The sequence below is a fragment of the Nuphar pumila genome, chromosome 2 (assembly GCF_984573655.1).
Source record: "Nuphar pumila chromosome 2, dmNupPumi1.hap1.1, whole genome shotgun sequence".
NCBI classification, from domain to species: Eukaryota; Viridiplantae; Streptophyta; class Magnoliopsida; order Nymphaeales; family Nymphaeaceae; genus Nuphar; species Nuphar pumila.
The window spans coordinates 91,709,774-91,730,963 of record NC_143250.1 but is presented as its reverse complement, the minus strand read 5'-3'; the positions used below and the strand labels follow the sequence as shown (position 1 = coordinate 91,730,963).

Sequence of the window (21,190 nt, the reverse complement as noted above, 5' to 3'; positions counted from 1 at the left end):
AGTCAGTGACTTGAGCTGAAGGGTATCCTCGGAGAGGGCTCTTTCGTATGTCAAACCTCGGGTTTTCAACCAAAAAGTCCCACCTCGCTCTTCTATGCGAAACTAAACTTCTACTACGAAAATACAATCTTGAAATTATGTGGAACATAAAAGGTTCCTTCAAATATTGATTGTCAAAATATTTCATTGGAAAATGGAGAGAAAAAGTCAAGGTTTAAAATAACGGAGAGAGAGAGAGAGAGAGATGGCAAGCTAAGGAACCCAATCCGTACAAATCACTGACCGCACATCGACAGGCCATTGGTTGGTAAAACCCTTGTGAGATCCTGCCTACCCACCTGCGAGTATTTTCTACTTCAATCTTGCAACCAGAGATGCCTTTCTTGTGTTTTGAACCATAGTCATCTCATGATTAGGTGACAAACCATGGTTGTCTCCAGCCAACAAGGAGGAACACTTGCCCTACTCCTTCATTTTTGCTTATGTTATGGAATCTTAGGCGGAGAAATGGGCCATGCTATAATGAACTCATTTCTCCCCAATATGATACCTAATGTGATGAGCTTTATTCATCATCAGTTGAAAGTAACGCACGTGCGAGTACATTGTGTATGGTGACATGCACATTGCTAAGTAAAAAGCTCATGTCTTGGTTATTGAATGTGACGGTAGCATGAGGCAACACAACATTGCTCGTAAGCAATTCTACATGCAAGCATTAGTATGCATGACACATCTCAAGTGCATCTGCTCAGCTCTATGCTCCATGCTACAGGGATCTTTTCGGCCACACCCATAGTTACGTGTCATGCTTCAGGGATGCTACACCATCCACATATCATTTAAACTTCATGCCTACAAACAAAAGACATTCATGTAAAATTCATGTGCCACAGTTGAGTATTCTCCTGCAAAACCATACATGGGAAACACGTTCATGAAGTTAGAGCACAAAAATGAGCTACTTCATTCGGGGGTGTTGTGTCGGTGCTTATGCAGACCTGCCCAAACTTCGAAGTTGCGTATCTCTATGTACATTAAGGATTTTTGAGCCAATATCAAAATCTTGCCGACATAATCATATGCGAGAAAGGCCATAGTGCGATTGTTTTGACAAAATACGAAAGTTTAGCTCAAAGCACCATTAGAGACCAAAAACATTGTGTTTTCAAGTGGTATTAGGGTTCCTCACAACACCTATATAGAGGATCTTTCTCTTAACTTGCATTGGTGCACCACCATGCGGTCTTGAGTGGGCAACCCCTACATCTCTCGAGTAGCACATTGGAGTGCATGAGGGTGCTCGGGAGTATGCAATTTTTTCACTTGGGCATCTCATATATGCGCGAGAGCCGCCCTTTTCACCCAACCACGCTCCCATGTCACGTGATGGTGATTACTCTTAGGTAGAAAGTTTCACTACATCATGCTAGCAACTGACTTTGGCTTGAAGCTGAAAGGTCTTCTCCATCATGACGGGAGGCTCCTATAGGGGGCGTTATACCCTCCACGGGGCCCTCATGTGCTAAAAATCAATATGCCCCTAGTTTGATGTGTCTCGAAAATGCGATGCTCACTTCAATGTTTGTGATTATTATTCAAACGCATAGCTGGCTCTACTATCCTCGATTGCTCGTGCGCTTGTCATAGGAAGGCGACACACTTGTTTCTCGTTGACTTGGATGCTCATACGCCAAAGACTTTAGCATCACCCTGCACTATCAACCCATTTGACTATGTTGCTCCAAACATTCTGTTGTGCTAAGTGTGCATGAGATATACACGACCTCAAATCTGCTTCGGCCAAGCTTACTTAGCTTCTCGCCTCTAAGGCAAGCTACCTATCGGTCAAACTCTCTCTTCCCGTGAGACAGGAAGTGAAAAAAAAATAAAAGTCTTGACACTATGGCAGCCTTTTCCATTAAAACGATTATTCGTCACGTTCACCTTATTTAATCAGGTTTAAGGTTAGAGGTAACTCTTGGTCATCATTTCACACTCATATGCCAAGGTACTGCCATGATACTTAAAAAAAAACAAATACTTTACATGATATCCTTGTCTTGTGACTCTCCCACCAACTGACGGTTCAAACCTTAGCTTGGACACTACTCTCTCTCTCTCTCCTTGTATATTACTTTAAGAAAATGGAGATGGGTAACCCAAGGGCGAGAAGTCATTCATTGATTATAATGTTTAGATGAAAAAGAAAAAATGAGGATTATATCTAAAGTCTCAAGTCTTTTTTTTCTTTTTAAAGAATATCTAAAGTCTTAAATCAATAAGCGTATATTGTCTTGTTGCTAAAATCTTGTTTCTGTTGGCTAAAATCTTGTATCTGTTGTTTGAACCCTGCATTTATGGGATCTCTTATCGTTTTCTTTAAAAAACAGTAACCAAGTGTGTTGCGAATGGCTATGATAAAAAATTGCACAAGGTGGAGGGATGCGTGGCCCTTGACATTCAATTGAATACTACAAAGTAGGGGAATTCTGCCAACAGCATCTTTCTTTTGTTTTGTGATTTTTTTTTTCTTTTTTCCTCGAGCGATCCTTTGACGCAATAATAACGCTCACACGCACCCTCGCCTCATCTCATCTTCACCCCTAAGGTGGTTCATGTGGGTGGTGGCCAAGTGGAGATGTTGTGCCGCCTCAAACCTTTCTTTTCTTACGTGTCATAGTTGCATTCATACTCCATATATACACCACCATTAATTAGCTGTGTATCATATATCAGGCAATACCAATACAAATCACTAATATGAAACTCCTTATTGAAACCACAAATAGAAGTATCAAATGTTTAAGGAACTCTTCTCAATTAACTTTTCACTTGTCGGTTAAATGTTTGTTAATTGTTACTGTGGTGAATATAAGATTAACAATTTCACGTGAATGAAGAGGCTAGAAACTGGAAGATCCTTGTTTCGAGGTTCGCCAGCCCACCGCACAATTGAACCAACCTTTTTCTTTTAACAATACGATACACATTTGCTGTAAATGCAGTAAAGATGCAGAATTGCACCTCACTCACAAAATAAATTGATCCGGATGTGCTTGTCTTTGTCTTATATGGAGAAGTGGCTTTTACATTGCAGTAATTTGGGACCATTTTCAAAGGTGTGTTTGCTTTGGTCACAGATGGGGATGAACAATTACAGCTGAGAAAGCAGATGTGATTGATGGACACAGGTCAGTCTTGTGATCAATTTTCACGACCAAACAGTTACATTAGGCGATTACAATAATAAGTTGTAACTTTTTCATGTTTTCACTAACCTTGAGAAAGGTGACTGTGAAAAAAAATCAAGAAACCATAGGGCATTAATGCAAACATAATCTAAAATCGCATCGTGTGAAGTTTGTCGGTAGCATTGGCATGGCGATTTTCGAGTGAAGGATTTGACATGAGGCAACTGGGGTGCCACAAAGTGTAATAGAAGGGGGGGGGGGACCGACAATTGACATAACCATAGCGGAATGCGATTGCTTTTAGTTTCAATGCAAAGTCTTCCTTTTACACTATGATTGATACACAAGTAAATGAGCCTTCTCGCTGGAAGTTGATAATTTAACATGCATGGAGGACTGCCCTCCTCTGAGGAGCCAAGTCTGGATCTGAATGAGATTGGTGAGGTATGGTTGCATTGGGATCCGAGGAGTTGGATCAGCGCGTTAATGTGGTGGTTAGTCGTTTAACGCCCCTTCACATTCCAGAGTTCAAGGATCCAACCCCACTTATAAAAAAATAATGCCAAGGTGAATCCCAACGTACAGTCTCAATAAAAGGTTTAGAGCATCATTAAGACATCAATTACTTGAGATATATGACGAAACGTTGTAAATACGGAGTGGCTTTTTAACATTAAAAATAACAACACTACGTTATCAATTGGATTACACCAAGTCGTTTCTTAAAAAACAGATTGAATCCGTTGGGGCCACCGCTTTCGTCATCAATTTGACCATTCCCACTGGGCAATTTATTAAATGGGCACCGCGTTCACGTACCTCGATGAGGGGAAATTTTGGCGGTCGGATTAAGAACACCTAACGGTGGCGATCTCTTGCCGTCCGTATTCTTTCCTTCTTTTTTTAAGCACCAAACTCAGACGAGTTTTTATAAAATATTTTCTTTTGTATCTTGGAAAGTTGGATTCTCGTGACGCAGGCAAGAAGCCGAAAAGGCATCTAGCCAAGCCGATCCCATCCAACTGAGGCCGTGCCATCTCTCAGTTTAGGACAAAGCGACAAGTGAACACTAAGAACAAAGCCGACTTCAGGCAGCAGCACACTGTGAAGCCAAGCTGAGGTGACCAAATAGTGAAAGCACCCCACACACACACACACACACACGAAAAAAAAAAAAAACACGTATAAAGGTCTTGGTTCAAAAACTTGAAAGCTGAGAAGAAAAGGGCGACCCAAAGAAACGGCAATCTCCCTACCCCTTAATCTAAAATTCTTAGAACTGGAAATGACAAGAGGGCCCTCGGGCAACCTGTAGTAAAGACCTAAAGGTGGAAGTGCAACACAATTGACTGTGGTGTGTCTCTGAAGCTTGACAGCTTTCATTTTCTTGCTTTTTTTTTCTTTTCTTCCCGTTTCATTGTCTGGTCCCCTTCGCCTCCTCTCTCTCTCTCTCTCTAGGATTAAAGAGGGTAAAGATTCAACATAATTTCGTCAAAGGGTAAGAAGGAAGGATGGTTCACTCTGAGGTACCTTCTCTTTCTTCCAACTCTGTGCTTCTGGATCCATCTCAGATTCGAGGCTGATGTTTGATAGCGTTGATTTTTCCGCTGTTCACCTGTAAATTTCATGTCTTTTTGCCTCGATCAGGAAAATGTGTGATACATGTGATCTTTCTGTACAAACTTTTTTGAAGGTACGTTTTCTTCTTCATCATCTTATTTCTGCGCGGGTATTGGTCTAAAGATTCTTGGTTAAAGATTTGATCTTTGAGCCTTGCAGCTTTGCGTTGAGTTAACGCTTCTTAGGTTCAAGATTTCAAGAAAAAAAGAAAGAAAAGGTCCTTTTTTTTTCCTCTCCGCGTTCCTCCTCCTCCTTTTCGTTGGCCTGTTTGATTTGGAGATTAGAATGGTAGAGTGGGGGCACCCAAATTTTTTCTCTGCAATTTTAGCGTGAAAATTGTTGAAAATGTGATGGATGTGATTTTTTCATTTCACTTGATTTCGGTTGGGGGTAGTCACTGAACCTCGCCCTCCTCCTTCCTTATGGAATTCATAAATGTTTTCTTTTAATGGGATCCATTTTATTCCCATGATGATTTGAGCTGCAGATCTGAATTCATCTTTTGTTTCTTAATTTTGAAGCAAGTATCTTTCCGACAACCAACCATTGATTCTGACGGTTCTTGAGCTTGTCATGAATTATGGATTTAAGCAGGAAAAATGCTGTTAGTCGTCGGTGATTTATTATACACTTATCCAGCAATTGTTATTTTAACAAGTGTCTTTCATCTGCAAAGTTATAACGGTTTGCTTAATCTTTTCTGTTTACAGCATTCCGAATCAGCTTCTACTTTTATATAGACCAACTTCTACTTTCATATTGACAAACAAGCCCTACTCTTCTTTTCCTATAACAAGAAATAAGGGTCGAAACATCCGGATCTTTCTCTTTCCCACCCTAACATTGTCTCGTGTCTTTCTTTGAGTTTAGCACAAGAATGAGACAGCTTGTTATCAACGTTTCTTCCCAACTGATGCCTGCTTTTTTCATGAAAACAGAAGCATTGTTGACATTGATGCTTTTGACGCTTACTGGTGTTGATGTTCATGCTCACCAGTGTCATGTAATGCACACGTATCTGCTGTGAGATTGCCTGACAATGCTCTCGTGGTTGTGAGAGGAGTTACTCTTGGAGCAAATTGTTAGGCTAAGCAATATTGCAAATGGAAGCATCGACTGGTGTCAATGGGCCTCTGGATTACGTTGCTTTTAAAATTTTGCCACAAAACAATAGGTTCGTGCTACTGTTATTGTCACGAATATTGATGTTACTGTTATTATTTCCTTATTGTTGTCCTTGGAATAAGTCTCGAATTTGATTGTGGTTAAAATTATGTCCCCTTCCTGTCCTTTGAATTGGCAGCTGCGAGGTATTTCTATGTCACCAAGGGAAGGCAGAGAGGTTGGCATTAGGGCGTCTAGAACAGATAACCTCGCATATACCATCCGCAAAAGATCACTTTGACCATACAAATGAGATTTTTAAGCTGCAACCCACTCAAGGCCCCAAGCTTGCCCGTTGGTTTACTAAAGAGACATTGGACAGGTATGACTTGATTTCTCTTAGGAAGTTGCATAATTCTGTCAACCATAGCAATGTGCCCATTATTATCCATTTGACCAATTGAATTGCATTTTCATAGGTTTTTCCGTATTGTTGGTGCATCCGAATTATTGGAACATGCCTGCGAACTTGAGAATGAGATATCCCTGTTGGAGGAAGCTAGGAGGTTTCATCTTCCTCTTTATTCTGAGGTAGAGTTGCTTATGTGATTTCATTTTTACGTGTTCCTCACCCCAAGTAAAACATACTTGATGATCAGAGCATGTACTTTGTCAGGGTGATGGGGACCGTTCCTTGAGAGGATCTGCAGGTATGTTTCTTATCTCACTGCAAATGTTTGCAATTGTTTTGTGTCAATTGAATGAACCCAACGGAATCGCTTCTTTAAGTAACTTACTCGCATATACACTCTTCATCGCCATTATGTTTCCTAATAACCATGAATCCCTTTATGATGGTTTATCCATCTCATTGGAGAACAATGGTGAAACATAGGAAAACCTGGGGCAGGAGAAGTGCAGAATTGCCTATGCTTTTGTTTTGGTGGGTTTCACATGAATCGGTATTCCTGTCGTAAAAAACTTTGGTTTGTGTCAACATTATTGTTGTTTTTGTGATCCTTATTTAGAGATGGCTATGAATTAATAATATAATAGGTATACTGGAACACTTATGTTTACTTGGATATAGTTGTGTACCTCATTTATTCCTTTAATTCATAGGCATGGTAAGTGGGCTCATACATTTGAAATGAACTGCATTTTTTTGACATGTTCATCCTTTATTATAAGGAAGTTTGTAAAAGTAGCATCACAAACTGTTATCAACTTGATGCCAACAGAGCAGAAATGCCATTATAGGTGATTATGCTTCCAGTGATGATGAGAGTATGCCACATTAAGGATGGAAACATATTGTAGTCAAGATGAGAAAGCAAGCTACATCTGTTCCTCGTAAGTCTGTGGAACTGTGGATCAGAAGTATTTCAGATTGATAGCCGACTTTGCTATCAAGGTCGAAGTAGGTGCCTATGTTTGGGTTATATATGCGTCGTGAATTTGAATGACATGGTTGATTGGAACAGTTGCAGCATATTCTATTCTGAATCATGAATTGCAAACAACATGTAGTCTTACCTTTTCTGGTTCTCCATATATGCAGCAGGCATGTGTGTGTGTGTGTGTGTGTGTGTGTGTGTGTGTGTGTGTGTGTGTGTGTGTGTGATTCTTAATTTTCAATCCCATTGATTGGTTGCTGGTTAACACTTTTGAGGGATCATGCACCCAAAAGAATAGGAGGGTGCCCCCAATAGTTCACATTTAATCATAGTCCATAACCAACACAAGTATTTGTCTTTTTGGATGCATAGCTTTGGAAGTACAGAAAGACAAGGATGAAATTCCTTTCAAGGAAGGAACTGTATGTCACAAGCCATGAGTTTATGTGTTGATTAATTTAAGCTAAAGGTCTATGAGATTGTGCGTCCTACATATGTCCATGGTTGAGAGCTAGATTGTTATGACTGAAGAAACCCTTTCATGCATTCCACAAGGATGCAAACATGAAAATGGGTGTTGGTTTACAAGTGAAAAGTTTTTCATGTCCGTTTCAGCTACCCTGTCTTTGCTCTATTATATCCTTGTGTGCTTCTGCTGCAGAATTAGAGCTTAGTTTTGTTTTGTTTTGTTTTTCCATGTTCTAACAGATAGCAGCTACTTAGAAGGATTGGGGCTAACAGACAAGGTAATGTCATTTGCTTATCGCAATTATTATTATTTGCACCCTCATCTACATAGCGTCAAATTACCCGATTGATTGACATATACATGTGGTCTCGCTTACAGTCCAACATCCTGGGAGCATCTTGTGATGCAACAAAGTAAGTGCTTAAACCAGAATGTCTCAGATTTTGGCCTCACTGCTTATGCTAATCTACAAAATCAACAATGCCAGGAATGAGCTGTTGTGTGCGATGGATGTGAGACTAACAACACTGAGAGAGGAGTTAACCAGCACACTAGATCGAGCTGTGGGTGGCCCTTGCTCATTTCAGGAACTTGCTGATTTACTTAAATTCACTGAGACATTTGGGTCAACAAATCTGAAGTAACTTACCTGAACTCTCTTGAATTTTCTTATACATTTAGAGCATATTTCCTGCTAGTATTTGTTAATATCGAGATCTTTGTAATTGTGAATGTTCTCATAGTTGTGTTCCATTTTTCATTCAGTGCCACATTTCTGTGCCTCTTGTCTTCAGTCTGAACGACTTTGTCATGGACCAAACTGACTAATGTTCTACCCTTAGCGTGGTCAAATTGATGTTAGCATGTGGTAGATCTCTGCTGCACAGCTTTGGCTAATTTTACATACCAAAATATAGGCATTTATCAAGAAAATTCTTTCAGCACTTGTACCTCTCTCTCTCTCTCTCTTTTACCTGCAATGATCCAGTTGACTTGAACATTCATAGTGTTTTGAGAATTTCCCTCTAAAGGAAACCTTAAACTATGTTGGAAACTCTAAAAATGTGTTGTGTGTATCTGTGCAGTTATGCATGCTCATGACAATGGGTGTACATGTATCTATCTGTTGATTTGCCAAGTATTCCCTCAATGGCAAGATGAGGCCTTAGGTAGACAAATCTTTTTGTTTGTGTGTGTTGTAATGGAACATGGTTGCATGTGCAAGTGGATGGTTGTGTGCATGTTTCCTGCTAAATGTTGATGATCAATGAATTCTGATTTCCAGGTGCTTCCAGTATATGACAGCTTATCTTTCAACTGTATTATATAATGCTTTATGTGATTTAAGTATCCACGAGTCTAAAATTGTCAAGGACATCATTAGGATTTGCAATATTGTCTTTCATTTGTAAGCACTTACATTATGGTAATATACCAGGAATTTGTTTTCGAAGTACTTTGCTATGAGCCAACATAGTCAAGCAGCAGATGTATCAGATAACAAGCATTCAACCTCTGATGTAACGTCTGAAAGTAATGATGGAACCAGCATAAACAAAGTTCCAGATGCCAGTCTTTCAGCTTTAAGTTGCCTCAACGGAGGAAAATGCTCAAGAAATACAGTCTCTCCTGCAAAAATTGCTCAAGCTGAAAGGCAAACACCAATTGACAGTGAGGAATCATCTGATTCAAGCGATGAAAGACAAAATCCTACTGAAAGAAGTCGGTCTCTGATAAGATCAGCTTCACCAAGGAGGTCAGCATCCCCAATGCGTCGGATCCAGATTGGTAGATCTGGCTCACGCAGATCAACAACACTGACCATTAAGAGTCTAGGTTTCTATCCTGCAAGAGAAAGGATACCAGCTATAAATAGAGAAACTGAAAACAGTAGCGAGGATGTAGACCCAACAGAGGCACCTAAAAAAACTGAAAGTTCTGTGAGGAGTATGAGTGTTCAGGATGCGATAAACCTCTTTGAAAGCAAACAGAAAGACTTAAGTTTGGACTTTCAGAAAAGAAGAGCTTCTGCTGAGACAGGGGCTTCTTTTATCAACACAAAGAAGTCAGTTCTGAGGAGATGGAGTGCAGGTATGGAAGATAATTCCTTAAAATGTATGCAGGAAGGTACTTCTGACAATGCTGCTCAGAAAGTCACAGAGATTTCTGTTCAAAAGATCTTGGAAGATAAGACAGAAGGAAATCCTCCAGATTCATCCGAGATGCATTATGGTGCTGAAAATCTAAATACAGATAATGCTGTTGAGAGAGATAAGAAGGAATCTGCCAAAAATGGTGCTACTGAATTAGTTACACCCAAAGTGGATGAAACTTGTGAACATGAACTAACAGCAGCTGAATGGAATCAACAGCAGGATGCTGAGTTGAATCAAATGTTGCTTAAAATGATGGACAACAAGCCTACCAGGTACCAAAATCAACCACAAAATGGTGCAAACCAGGCAATCCTTGATTTATCAAATGCACCGAAGGGTGGCTTCTATGAACAGTACAAAGAGAAGAGGGATGCAAGGCTGCGAGGAGCAAATGCTGGAAAAAGGGCTGAGAAAGACGCCAAATTCAAGGCAATGCAGGATGATCTTGAGCGAAGGAAAGCAGAAATGTCCAGCAAGTCCAGCGGTGCTAATGTCAAACAAGATCAACTGGGGCCATCTCAAAAGGCTCTAAGAAATTCATCTCCATCAGGGTTACCAAAACGTGAAAATTCAAAACCAGTCACTTCAAAAAAAGCCCCAACCAAATCTTCACCAGTGTCTGCAACACGTAGCTCTTTTTCATCAGCAGCATCACCAAGGACCTCCACTACACCCACTAAAACTTCTGCCACTCCCACGTTCACTTCAAATGAAGTCACTCGCAAGAAACACCAACCAGCTCCCTCCCCAACCCGAACAAACCCAAGAACGGAAAGATCACAAACACAGCAGGTTAAAAACACAAAGAAAGGAGTTCAAAGTGAAGGAAAGCCTAGCTTAAAGAGCAAGGATGACAAGAAGCATAATATGATAAGAAAAAGCAGCAATGGTCCATGTGGTGCAAAAACTGGTGTTACTGCAGCCACCGATGATTCAGCAATGACTGCAGCCAAGCCAAGCTTCTACAGCAAGGTAACAAAGAAAAGCAGTGTGGTGCCATTGGAATCAAAGCCTTTCCTGCGTAAGGGGACAGGAATTGGACCTGGTGTTGGTCCTGTTGTTAAAACAAAAGCAGCACAGCTTGATGACTCATCTAAGGACGAGACAAACCTTACCCAAACCCAAGAATTGGAGACAGCCACTATAATGGTGGATGCTCCTCAGTTGCCAGAAAGCAATGAAGTGGATCAGGTGAAACTGGATGTAAAAGAATCAAGGCACTGTGAGAACTTCCCTGAGAAGCTTGGAGATGACATTGTTGAACCTGACAAGAACGATATCCCAGAGCAGTTGCATTCTAACACAGATGAGTGCTTTAAAACTGAAGCCTTATTTCCTGTAGAATCTCCTATAGATATTGGTCAAATGCATGCACAGGAGGACGTGACAGATTTGATATGGGCTGAGAAGGATCAGCAAGAGAAGCAAGTGGGGCATGAAAACACACTACTACAAGCAACAATTCCAACAGTTGCTCCAGAATTGTCTATTCAGAGTCCCCGCGTCCGCCAGTCTTTGTCACAGATGCTTCAGGCTGATAGTGGTGATGGTGAATCTGAGATAACAAGTGAGTGGGGAAATGCAGAGAATCCTCCAGCATTGGTTTATCAGAAAGATTCACCAAAGGGATTTAAAAGGCTTCTAAAGTTTGCTAGGAAGAACCGAGGTGGTGATAGTATGACAGGATGGTCCAGCTCACCAGTCTTGTCAGAAGGTGAGGATGACAACGAGGAACAAAAAGGTTTTAGCAAAAGGAATATAGATGCTCTGCTGAGGAAGTCTGCACCACATGTGAAAGGTTTTGGACAGCAGAAGACTATGCTTGGAGAAAGCTATGATGGAGGGAACTCAAGCAAAAGAAGCGTGGAGTACAATGCCCTTCATGACCACTTACCAAGTACGTATGTCACCATTTATGATTATTTAGTGCAAAAAAGGCAGCAGCAAATGTGAAAAATATGAGTCATTCAACCAATGACATATATAATAATATCAAGGTCCTCAGGCTATTCTTAAAAAGTCAATTATCTGAAGTTACTCTTTATCATTTTTGCCAAATTTATGCAATTTTTTCAATGCAATCAATTTCTGTCTCAGATCTCCCAAATGCTTTGTACAATTCTTGCAGTGTACATCAAATTATACCTAGCAGTTTTTATTACTGAACACCAAAGGAATCCAGATAGTTTCTTATTCTCATTACTTGAAACTCTGGACTCAGATTTAGGGCTATTATTTGAATGACAACATGCTTTGACTGACACAGGATCCTAAACAGTGAAACTTTTGCCATAAAAGTTGCTTTATCCTCTTCTCTTTTCTACTTTTTCCTGTTCTTTCTTTATACTTTTTCTTTCAAGATATTGCTGTGCCCTATAATTGGCTCTGAATTGATAAGGCCTTTATAGGTGTTGAATAGAACAGTTGTGTAGTATAATTCTGAGCTCTTTCAGGGTAAAAAAAAAACTTCAGGTTAGGAAAAGCTTACAATGTCCACATAGTTCATCTGGGATGGGATCCGTCTCATATGGGTTATATTCATCTCTTGATTCTTAGCTGTACAAGGTTTAGCCCATGCCTTCCCTCTGGTGATCGATCGCCTTGAGATCATCCTGCACTTCTTGGGGTTCCCAGTTTCCTTCTTTCTTGGCATTTTTGCCGATATTTTCCTAGTTTTAATTGGTAGGGTAATGAATTGATTGTGAAGTCTCTGTTCATTAATATTAGCATCTTCTTGCTGACAGATATGAGATAACCTGTGGAATCCAAAGTGTGACACTGACAATCCTGAAAGAGAATGCCCATCACTCCAACCATGAATGCTTTTACAAATGCATGGTGTTATTTTGTCCTTGATAGCCCTAACAAGGCCATAGACTAAGTGAAAATGCAGTCATTCACCATGATTGTAGATGGCCTTTTCATTCAGTTTATGTTTAACCATAATGTTTAACTACTAGTTTCCTTTCTATCTTTTTCCTATACGAAGTGTTTAGCTACTGTGTTCCTTTTATTCCGATTTCCGTAGGAAGTGTTAACACCACACTTAGCCAGCATGTAGTATTTGTGGTTTCTAAATAGGTTCCCAAAATCCTCCACTGCTGGCATTCTTTTCTCGTGTTTCTTATTTGTTTTTGTAAGCTTATGAATTTGATTGCAGGTACATTGGTCGTTATTTCCTTCTTGCTTGCTTATCTTCTTCCTGATGATTTCATTTCCCAACCCTCTCATCACTTTTCAGTGTCATTTAGAGGTGCAGGATTCTATCCATCCTTTCCTGTTTCTCTCTCTATAGTCCAGTGACAGCTGGAGAAGCACGATTTATGTTTCCGGACGAGCTGTGTATTTGGGCCTCACTGCATTAGAGCAGAGTGTGTGTATATATATATATATATATATATATATATATATATATATATATATATATATATATATATATATATATATATATATATGTGTGTGTGTGAACACCCCAAATTTTTCAAAGATTTACAAAATGACCCTTTTGCCCCTGATTCCATTTTCTGAGAAAATCAAAACAATTTCAAAGCTAAATTTCAGTCATTCTTCAGATTTTCTGAATTAAATTTCATATTAATGTATTCAAAATCAATTCCGGATCCGAATCCAGCATTTTAAACCCAAATTTCCTCAAAACCCGGATCCAAACCCATTTTTGAAGAAATTTCCTCAAAATAGCTTTAAAACTCTCAGAAAAATTCTCTTTTGTAAATATTTTACAAAAACACAAAAAAAATTAGTTTTAAATCTTTGATTTCTCGAATTTTATTCTAAAAGTATAAAAAATAGAAAAATAACATAAAAACCAAAAAAAAAAAAATCGAGAAAAGCTACAAAGAAAACAGATGATTTTCGAGCTTTTTGAAGCCATTTTTACCAAAAACCTCGCTCCTTAACCATTTTTCAGAAAATTCTTAAAAAGGGAACCACCCTTTTGAAATAGTGAAAACTGGCAACGGCCGCAGGCTCGCTCTCTCCCTCACGCAGACCTTCTTCCAGAACCATCCACCATCGCTCAACTGTCACCCCCTTTCTCAATCATCCATCGCCAACCAAATCTCCATCAGCCATTGGATCATACCCTTCATCTCTTCTCGAACTCTCCATTCCCCCTTTAAGAAGAGGCGTGCCCCTGTCTTCAAGGACCCATTACTTTTTTTTTCTGGAGATCGATCTTTCTGCAAGAGCACCTCCTCTTTACCCATTATCGATCGAGTTTTCTCGGCAAGAGTCCATTACAATCCATCTTCATCTAGTTCTCGGCTAATCCATCTTCAACATTCTCCTTTCGATCCGTTATCAACCCCCATTCTCTACCCCACGGCATCAAGGTTCCTTCAAAATCCATTATCGACTTCATTCCTCGTCCTTGAGCTTCAGCCGAACCGCAGAATCCAAACAGGCCAGATTCACTCTTTCATCTATCGGAGAAGGCAAATCCCTATAACGGAAACTTCACCAAGGTAAGCATTTCTGCTCATCCCCGTATTTTCTCCTTTTATCTTCTTCTTAAGTTCTCTTTTGAGGATTCTATAGTTTCGATTTGTCATTTTTTTTTAGCAAAAGCACCCCTGCAACATCGATTTGCTGATAGCAAAATCGATCTGTAGCTATGCAACATCAATGGAATGATTTCATTCCAACAATTTTTTTTTCTTCCTCTTTATTCTTTTCTTTCTTTCTCTCTTTTCGTTTGTTTTACCCTCTGATCCGCGGTTGATCTTATTTTCCGAGCTTACTCTGTTGCCTCAATTCTCCATTTATGCAAGAATTTTGCTTTGCTCATAGTGAATCGACCTGCATTTTTTTTCTTATTTTCTGCTAAATAATGGTAATCTATATGCATTAGACGTCATATTTTGGCAACATTGAATCTCCTACGGTCATTTTTTTTACTTATTCACCTGTCCCAATTCACATTGGGTTCTCTGTCTGTATCTTGCCCATAATATCATCATCGGCATTTTATAAAAGTTCTACATATACCCACTGCGCTAAAAGGAGAAGGGATGGAAATCGAGCAGGAGGTAAGCAACGGATATAAAGCTGGATCGTTAAGCAGTTGATTCAATGGATAGAGTGTTTTTGCAGGAAGCACATGCATGCATAGGGAAATTATTGGGATAACGAGAGTGGTTTCTCTCATAAAAGAAACCTAACTGAGGGCCAGAGGAATTCTAACAAGGATGAATCTCGAGTTGGTTGATCGAGTGAGCTTCACTGCATTCGTGTTTGGGTTATTGTACTTCTCAAGGTAAGGGATCTCATTGCGTCACGAATAGGAATTTCTGCTAGGATGCGGTTGCCAAATTAATGGAGCGCCAAGCTGCTGAGCATCATTTCATTTTTCTTTCTTTCTTTTTTTTAGCTTGTATCTCTTATGTCATCTTCATTTGTAGAAATTGGATTTTTAACTTCCTAATTTTTTTTCCTGAGGCAGCATTACATTACCTGTATTCAATACATTCCTCCATTTCCTGTTTATTGTTGCATTCTTTTTTTTTTTTTATTCTATGTATTTCTTGTTCATGGCCTGTGATTTGAGCTTTTCTGAAAAGGTTATATCTGAATTCCTGTTTTAGTTAGAGTGTAGAGGATGACTGATCAGATCTCCCATTCCATCGATATGATAACCCGATATATCTCATAAGCTTTGAATTGAGTCCCTGTATTGGGCTCATGTTCCTCAAAATGTTCGTATGCTTTGGTGTTATATGACACTCTTACCAGGGGATTCATTTTAGGTGCATTTACAAATATCCTCCAGCAACATATGACAGCAACTCTCATGCTTTGTAACTCACTAAAGTTTTCCTGTAATTGTTTCAGTCATTCTGGATTTCAGTCCATGTGCCTCTACATCGTTATTCCTGTGTGAATTTTTTTTTTACTTCCACATATTATCTTAAGGCTTTGTCATTGTTTGCAATTGCTATTTATACAAAGTAGTTTCGGGATAACCTGATACATATTTGATGCCCCTTTGACTAGCATCTCTGATTTTAGTATGGCATTCACTGTTCAAAGACCATATGATGTCTTGTTTTCATCTTACAGTAATGTCTTAGTTGCAGATGAACTCATCTTATACATTGTTTGCTATATATTCAAACCCACGTTGATGTTTTCTGTATATGGACCTCAGTCTATTCACACCACCATTCCTTTACCTATCAAACCGATACACACATCATATCTCAGCACCATTCCTGTATCATCTGCCCAGCTGTCATCCTCTCGTGTTTTCTTGCAAAAGCCCCTACAGTATCACTCGCCATTGCTGGCTTTCACTTACCTGTTGGAGGCCACAACTGTATTTATAGTGGTACCACTTGCTAAAATCCATGGTGCCACTCGCTGTAAGTAGAATGAAGATGGGATCATACAGTAACCTGGCCTTAATCCCTTCATGCAGCCCTCCTTTCACAGCCTTCCATCTTCATTCTATTCCCATCCCCATCAGGACTACAATTACTGCCTAGCAATATCTCCATCTCAACACCATTTTTTTTTTTGCATATATCTTCAGCACAGTTTTCATTCATTCACAGTATTGCACTTCTCACAAGCACCCACGTTGTCCATGCTCATAGCATAGTCTGTCTTGCCAAAGCTGGATCGACAGAGCCAGGATGTGCCATCACAGTGAATGGCAAAAGGGGGCCAGGAAGCTCACGAGATATTCAGTTGGAGGCACAGAATCCAAGCACGTTGGGCTTAAATATGTTAAGAAACAGACATGCTCTGCCAGTCTAGAGGTAGTTATAGGAGATACTGCAGGAACACTTATTAATGCTCCTTTCTTGATCAAACAACCTTAGAAAAGTGTTAGTTGAGTGCCTAAGCATTACATTATAAAACATGATACTGGAATCAAGCTTGAAGGCATCTGCACATATATACCCTGTTCACCATAGTCCATTCTTCAGCCGCCTAAGCACTGGTAACACAATATTCTCTGCTGCTGTAAGTACTTATAACAGATATCTTGTGTTGTTGTGAACACTCATAGCAAGTAGTGAGTGTTCCCAACACACATCTTTTTAGCCATACCCCCCCTGCACCTCCATTATGTATTTTCCACAAACATCATTGTGCTTACAACACCATAGCTCTCATCCACCTGTATTGAATGTATACATATATATATATATATATGACATTTCCCAATCTTTTTCATCATGTATATCTTGATATATGAGCATTTCATCATTGATATCCATATGATATATACAATTTTTTTTTTCTATGTTCATACTAATCAAGTGTTTTGCAGGGGATACATGGAAAATGTCATTACTCAAAGTTGTAAATTCAATTTTATGTATTGTAATAAGTTAGGTTTTAATGAGAATTTACATTTCCTGCTTTAGGTAGAATGAATGAGCATTGTAAATATTATGAATTACTTGTTTTTCATGCACTTTTGCTTTTATTTTTCGAATTCTCACGAATGGGAACACGAATGGCACGTGTACCATTTCGTAAGAGGTAAGTTAATTCTAAGTTGACGATTTACATCAACGGCCATAGTCGGGGTGTGAACAAAACTTAGAATTCTTATCTTTTACGAAATAACATTGGATCCACTTTCAAAATTCATAATATTTTCTCAAAATATTTTCTTTCTTTTATCAGAATTTAACTTAGGATTAACTCAAAATATATACCAATGGCCATAGTCAGGGTATATTGAGGGTTAATTTCATTTTAAATTCTATAAAAGCACAAAAAAATGTATTTTATTCTTCACTTGAATTTAAATGTGGTTATTATATAATATATTCAATGACCATAGTCAGAGATATATTATATCTTCAACCTCATTCTTAATTCATTTTAAAGAATGAAATAACTTTTCAAAAATTCAATTTCAAATTCTTCAAATTCATTCATCATATAGGGTAGAATTGCATCATATTTTCAAAAACTTCCTTTTCAAAATTCCAAGTGTTTCTTCTTCCTCATCAGATCTTATTCAAATACAATTCTATCTCATTTTTTCAAAATTCCAAGTTCAAAGCCCAATTTGACTTTGAAATTTCCAAATTCAACCTTTATATTCTTGATTCATTCCAAATTTAAAGCTTCAAATTCAAAGTCCAATTTGACTTTGAAAACTCCAAAATCACTTTATATTCAAAACCCAATTTCAAAGTTCAATTTAACTTTGAAATTATCTTCTGATTTCAAAATCAAGTTCATCCCCTTATCTTCAATCGAGGTTTGGATTTGAATCTCTAGTTTAAATTTGGGTTTCTAAAAAAACCCAGATCCATCTTTAAAGGACCTATTTGGACTTCTCAAAACCCAAATCCAAAATCAAATCCTAGTCTCAACTTGGATCCAGATTTCCAAGTATAAAACTCCATTCCACTTTGGATCTCCAATTACAGACCCAAATTCCATTTAGGATTCAAATCCTTATTCCATTTTGAATCTCCAGTTACAGATCCAAATTCCATTTAGGATCCAGATCCTCATTCCACTTTGGGTCTCAGATTCAGATCCAAATTCCAATTCTTAGGATCCAGAACCCAATCCTACATTGGATCTCAGACTTCAGATCCAAATCCATTCTAGGATCCAGATCCTCATTCTACCATTGGATCTCAGATTCGGATCTAAATTCCAATTCTTAGGATCCAGAATCCAACCCTACTTTGGGTCTCAGATTCAGATCCAAATTCCAATTCTTAGGATCCAGAACCCAATTCTACATTGGATTTCAGACTTCAGATCCAAATCCATCTTAGGATCCAGAATCCAATTCTACTTTGGATCTCAGACTTCAGATCTAATTCTATCTTAGGATCCAGAGTCCAACCCTATCTCGGATCTCAGATTTCAGATCCAAATACCATCTTGGATTCCAAATCTTGAATCCAATTCCATTCAAAATTCTGAATCCAATTCCATTCAAAATTCTGAATCCAAATTCCACTTTAATTCCAATTCTTAAAACCAATTCCATTTTCATCTCAGATTTCAAATCCAATCCCTATTTCCAAATTCTGAATCCAAAATTCAACTTCGAACTCTATTTAGAATCTAGACTTTGGATTCAAATTCCATCTTGAATTCTAAACTTTCAAATCAATTCTATTTAGATTTCCTACACTTCATTCGGATTCAATTCCATTTCATTTCTATTCTGATTCAAAGTCCATTTATGATTTTGAAAATCCCTTTTATCTCAAAACTTCAAAATCATTTTCCAAAATCCAGACTTATTTTCCCAAGCTCTTGACTATTCTAAAAACTTAGAACTTCAATCTTAACTTCTAAGTTAGAAATCATTTCTTCACTTTATCAGATTCGCTTGGAAATTCTTCAAAACATTTTTTTAAAAAAGAGCATACATCTTTGCATTTGCACAAGCATGATTCATTGTGCATTTAGACTTAGGATAAACACTTAGATAATTTCTTAGCAAAGCAAAAGGCATTAATTCGACCCTTGGTTCGATTACCCCTGGTAAAGGTGCTAGGAACGGTCGAACCTCGTACCGACGAGCGGATCCCGTCTCCCAGTTTTCTCGCAAATATTTCAAAATCGGAGGCGAGTTATTTAAAAAAATTTCAAAATTAAGGTCAAGTGAAACCCGCAAAAGAATTCCTCTTCTCTTCTCCTCTTTCTTTTCTCTTCTCTCTTTCTTTTTATATTTTATCTTTCTCCCTTCAAAAAGGAGGAAAATAAAAGGTTGGAAAGGAAAAAAGGAAGAGAGGGAATATTAAGAGAGGAAAAATTTTGCGATGATCACAATGTGTGTGTGTGTGTGTGTCATTTTACTGCAGCATCATAATTTGTAGAACCTTATCTAATGGAAAGCCAAAACGTGATGATCCTGAATTTAGTAGATAGTAGGTAGGGATACTACTTTGTGACCATGAATGCTCTTACAAATGTGTAGTTATTTTTAAACCTTGATAACTGCACAAACTTCATATAGCCAAGCAAAATGTGGTCACTGCACCTTGCTCATACATGGTGTCTTGATTCATCTTATTTAATCATGGTTCTTCTCTGACGCTCTCAAGGCCTGTAAATCAGGGGTCTTAGTGTATGTTTGCTTTGGTCTAACATACCACAACGACACGATCAGCTATTAAGATCTTGTCAAAATTCTGAAGCCCTCAAGATTCATGTCCTTGCCTTGGAGCTTGTTTCAAATTCCATTTATTTATGACATTATTTTCTTGTCGTGAGAAAAGAAGGCCATCTTTCAAGAAAACTCGGAGGATTTGGATGTTTGCTTGTATAACCTTTACTATTATATTGCAATCCCGATATCTGAGCTGCTTCATGGACCTGCCATGGTTTCCTAATCCTAATTGCACCATTCAAAGTCTACCTTTTGTATGTGCATGAAAAGTTCTCCTTAAGTTTATCTATGATTGTTGGGTACATGATGCCTGCCTTATGTTCACAAACGCATCAACAATTTTATGTCATGAATCAGTCATTTTTGCTGTGTGATTCTCATGCTTTCACTGTTTCGCTTTTCAGAACATTCAAATCTCGGCAATCTTGCTCAGTCTTCTTCCCCAAAATTAAGAGAGGACCAAGTCTCTGCAACTTCCACCTCTACCAAAGGTTAGCTTGCCAGTTGCCATAACTGCAGAAATTTGATGCTTATTCGGGCTAATTTACTTTCTGCATCAGCTTCCTTGAAAGAATCTGTTTTCACCATACTTTTACTGTTTCTTTACAGCAACAAGGTCATTCTTCTCTCTGTCTACGTTTAGGAGCAAAGGAAGCGAGACAAAGATACGTTGATGCTAGTTTTGGTGCTGAGACAGTTGCCATTTGTTGCATGAACATGAACGGGAAAGTCTTTCAACATTTGTCCTAATTTACATTTATTAGTAGCAAAAATGGTGTTTTGTGTCTTTGTAAGAGTTGTATCTGTACATACAATGTGATTATCACTGTAATATGTTGTTCCTCGAACTAAAGCTGAATGATTGCATAAAAATAGGGAAAGAAGAAGCTCTTTTACTTTGTTATGAATAGCAAAGTTGTCATTCCTAAAGTGTTTGGAGTCAAATTGCGGAGGAAATGATGCCATAACAATTTAAGGACCTTCTTTCACTGTTACTAAACAACAAAGCAATTCATGCTGGCGAAGGGAAATAGTCGTCACCCCAAGCCATTTCTTCTTTTCTAATCGGGTTGTCCCAGAGATAAATTTTCAGATCATGTACACATTCTGGTTGCATCTGCGCC

General features: G+C 38.6%; 1 protein-coding gene across 3 annotated transcripts; it reads left to right on the top strand.

Annotated features, from left to right (window-relative positions):
* The first annotated feature begins 4,683 nt into the window (after positions 1 to 4,683).
* Positions 4,684 to 20,970, top strand: LOC149846094 (uncharacterized). 3 transcript variants are annotated; one of them, XM_089996167.1, is made up of 12 exons: positions 4,684 to 4,720; positions 4,842 to 4,887; positions 5,812 to 5,988; positions 6,118 to 6,300; positions 6,398 to 6,509; positions 6,595 to 6,628; positions 8,024 to 8,061; positions 8,163 to 8,197; positions 8,272 to 8,424; positions 9,223 to 11,837; positions 20,471 to 20,557; positions 20,676 to 20,970. In XM_089996167.1, exons 3-12 carry the CDS (start codon positions 5,918 to 5,920, stop codon positions 20,738 to 20,740), a joined length of 3,393 nt encoding a protein of 1,130 aa, XP_089852293.1. In that variant the 5' UTR covers positions 4,684 to 4,720; positions 4,842 to 4,887; positions 5,812 to 5,917; the 3' UTR covers positions 20,741 to 20,970. The 3 variants fall into 3 exon arrangements, with proteins under 3 accessions (XP_089852293.1, XP_089852294.1, XP_089852295.1); XM_089996168.1 differs by having other exon boundaries at positions 4,685 to 4,720; positions 5,753 to 5,988; XM_089996169.1 differs by lacking the exon at positions 4,684 to 4,720 and having other exon boundaries at positions 4,750 to 4,887; positions 5,753 to 5,988.
* Positions 20,971 to 21,190: the final 220 nt, after the last annotated feature.

Excerpts from the sequence above, each read along its gene's own strand:
- LOC149846094 (XM_089996167.1), top strand. The coding sequence starts at position 5,918 with ATGGAAGCATCGACTGGTGTCAATGGGCCTCTGGATTACGTTGCTTTT. Across the intron at positions 5,989-6,117 it reads ATTTTGCCACAAAACAATAG|CTGCGAGGTATTTCTATGTC; the intron begins GTTCGTGCTACT and ends TTGAATTGGCAG. Across the intron at positions 6,629-8,023 it reads TTCCTTGAGAGGATCTGCAG|ATAGCAGCTACTTAGAAGGA; the intron begins GTATGTTTCTTA and ends ATGTTCTAACAG.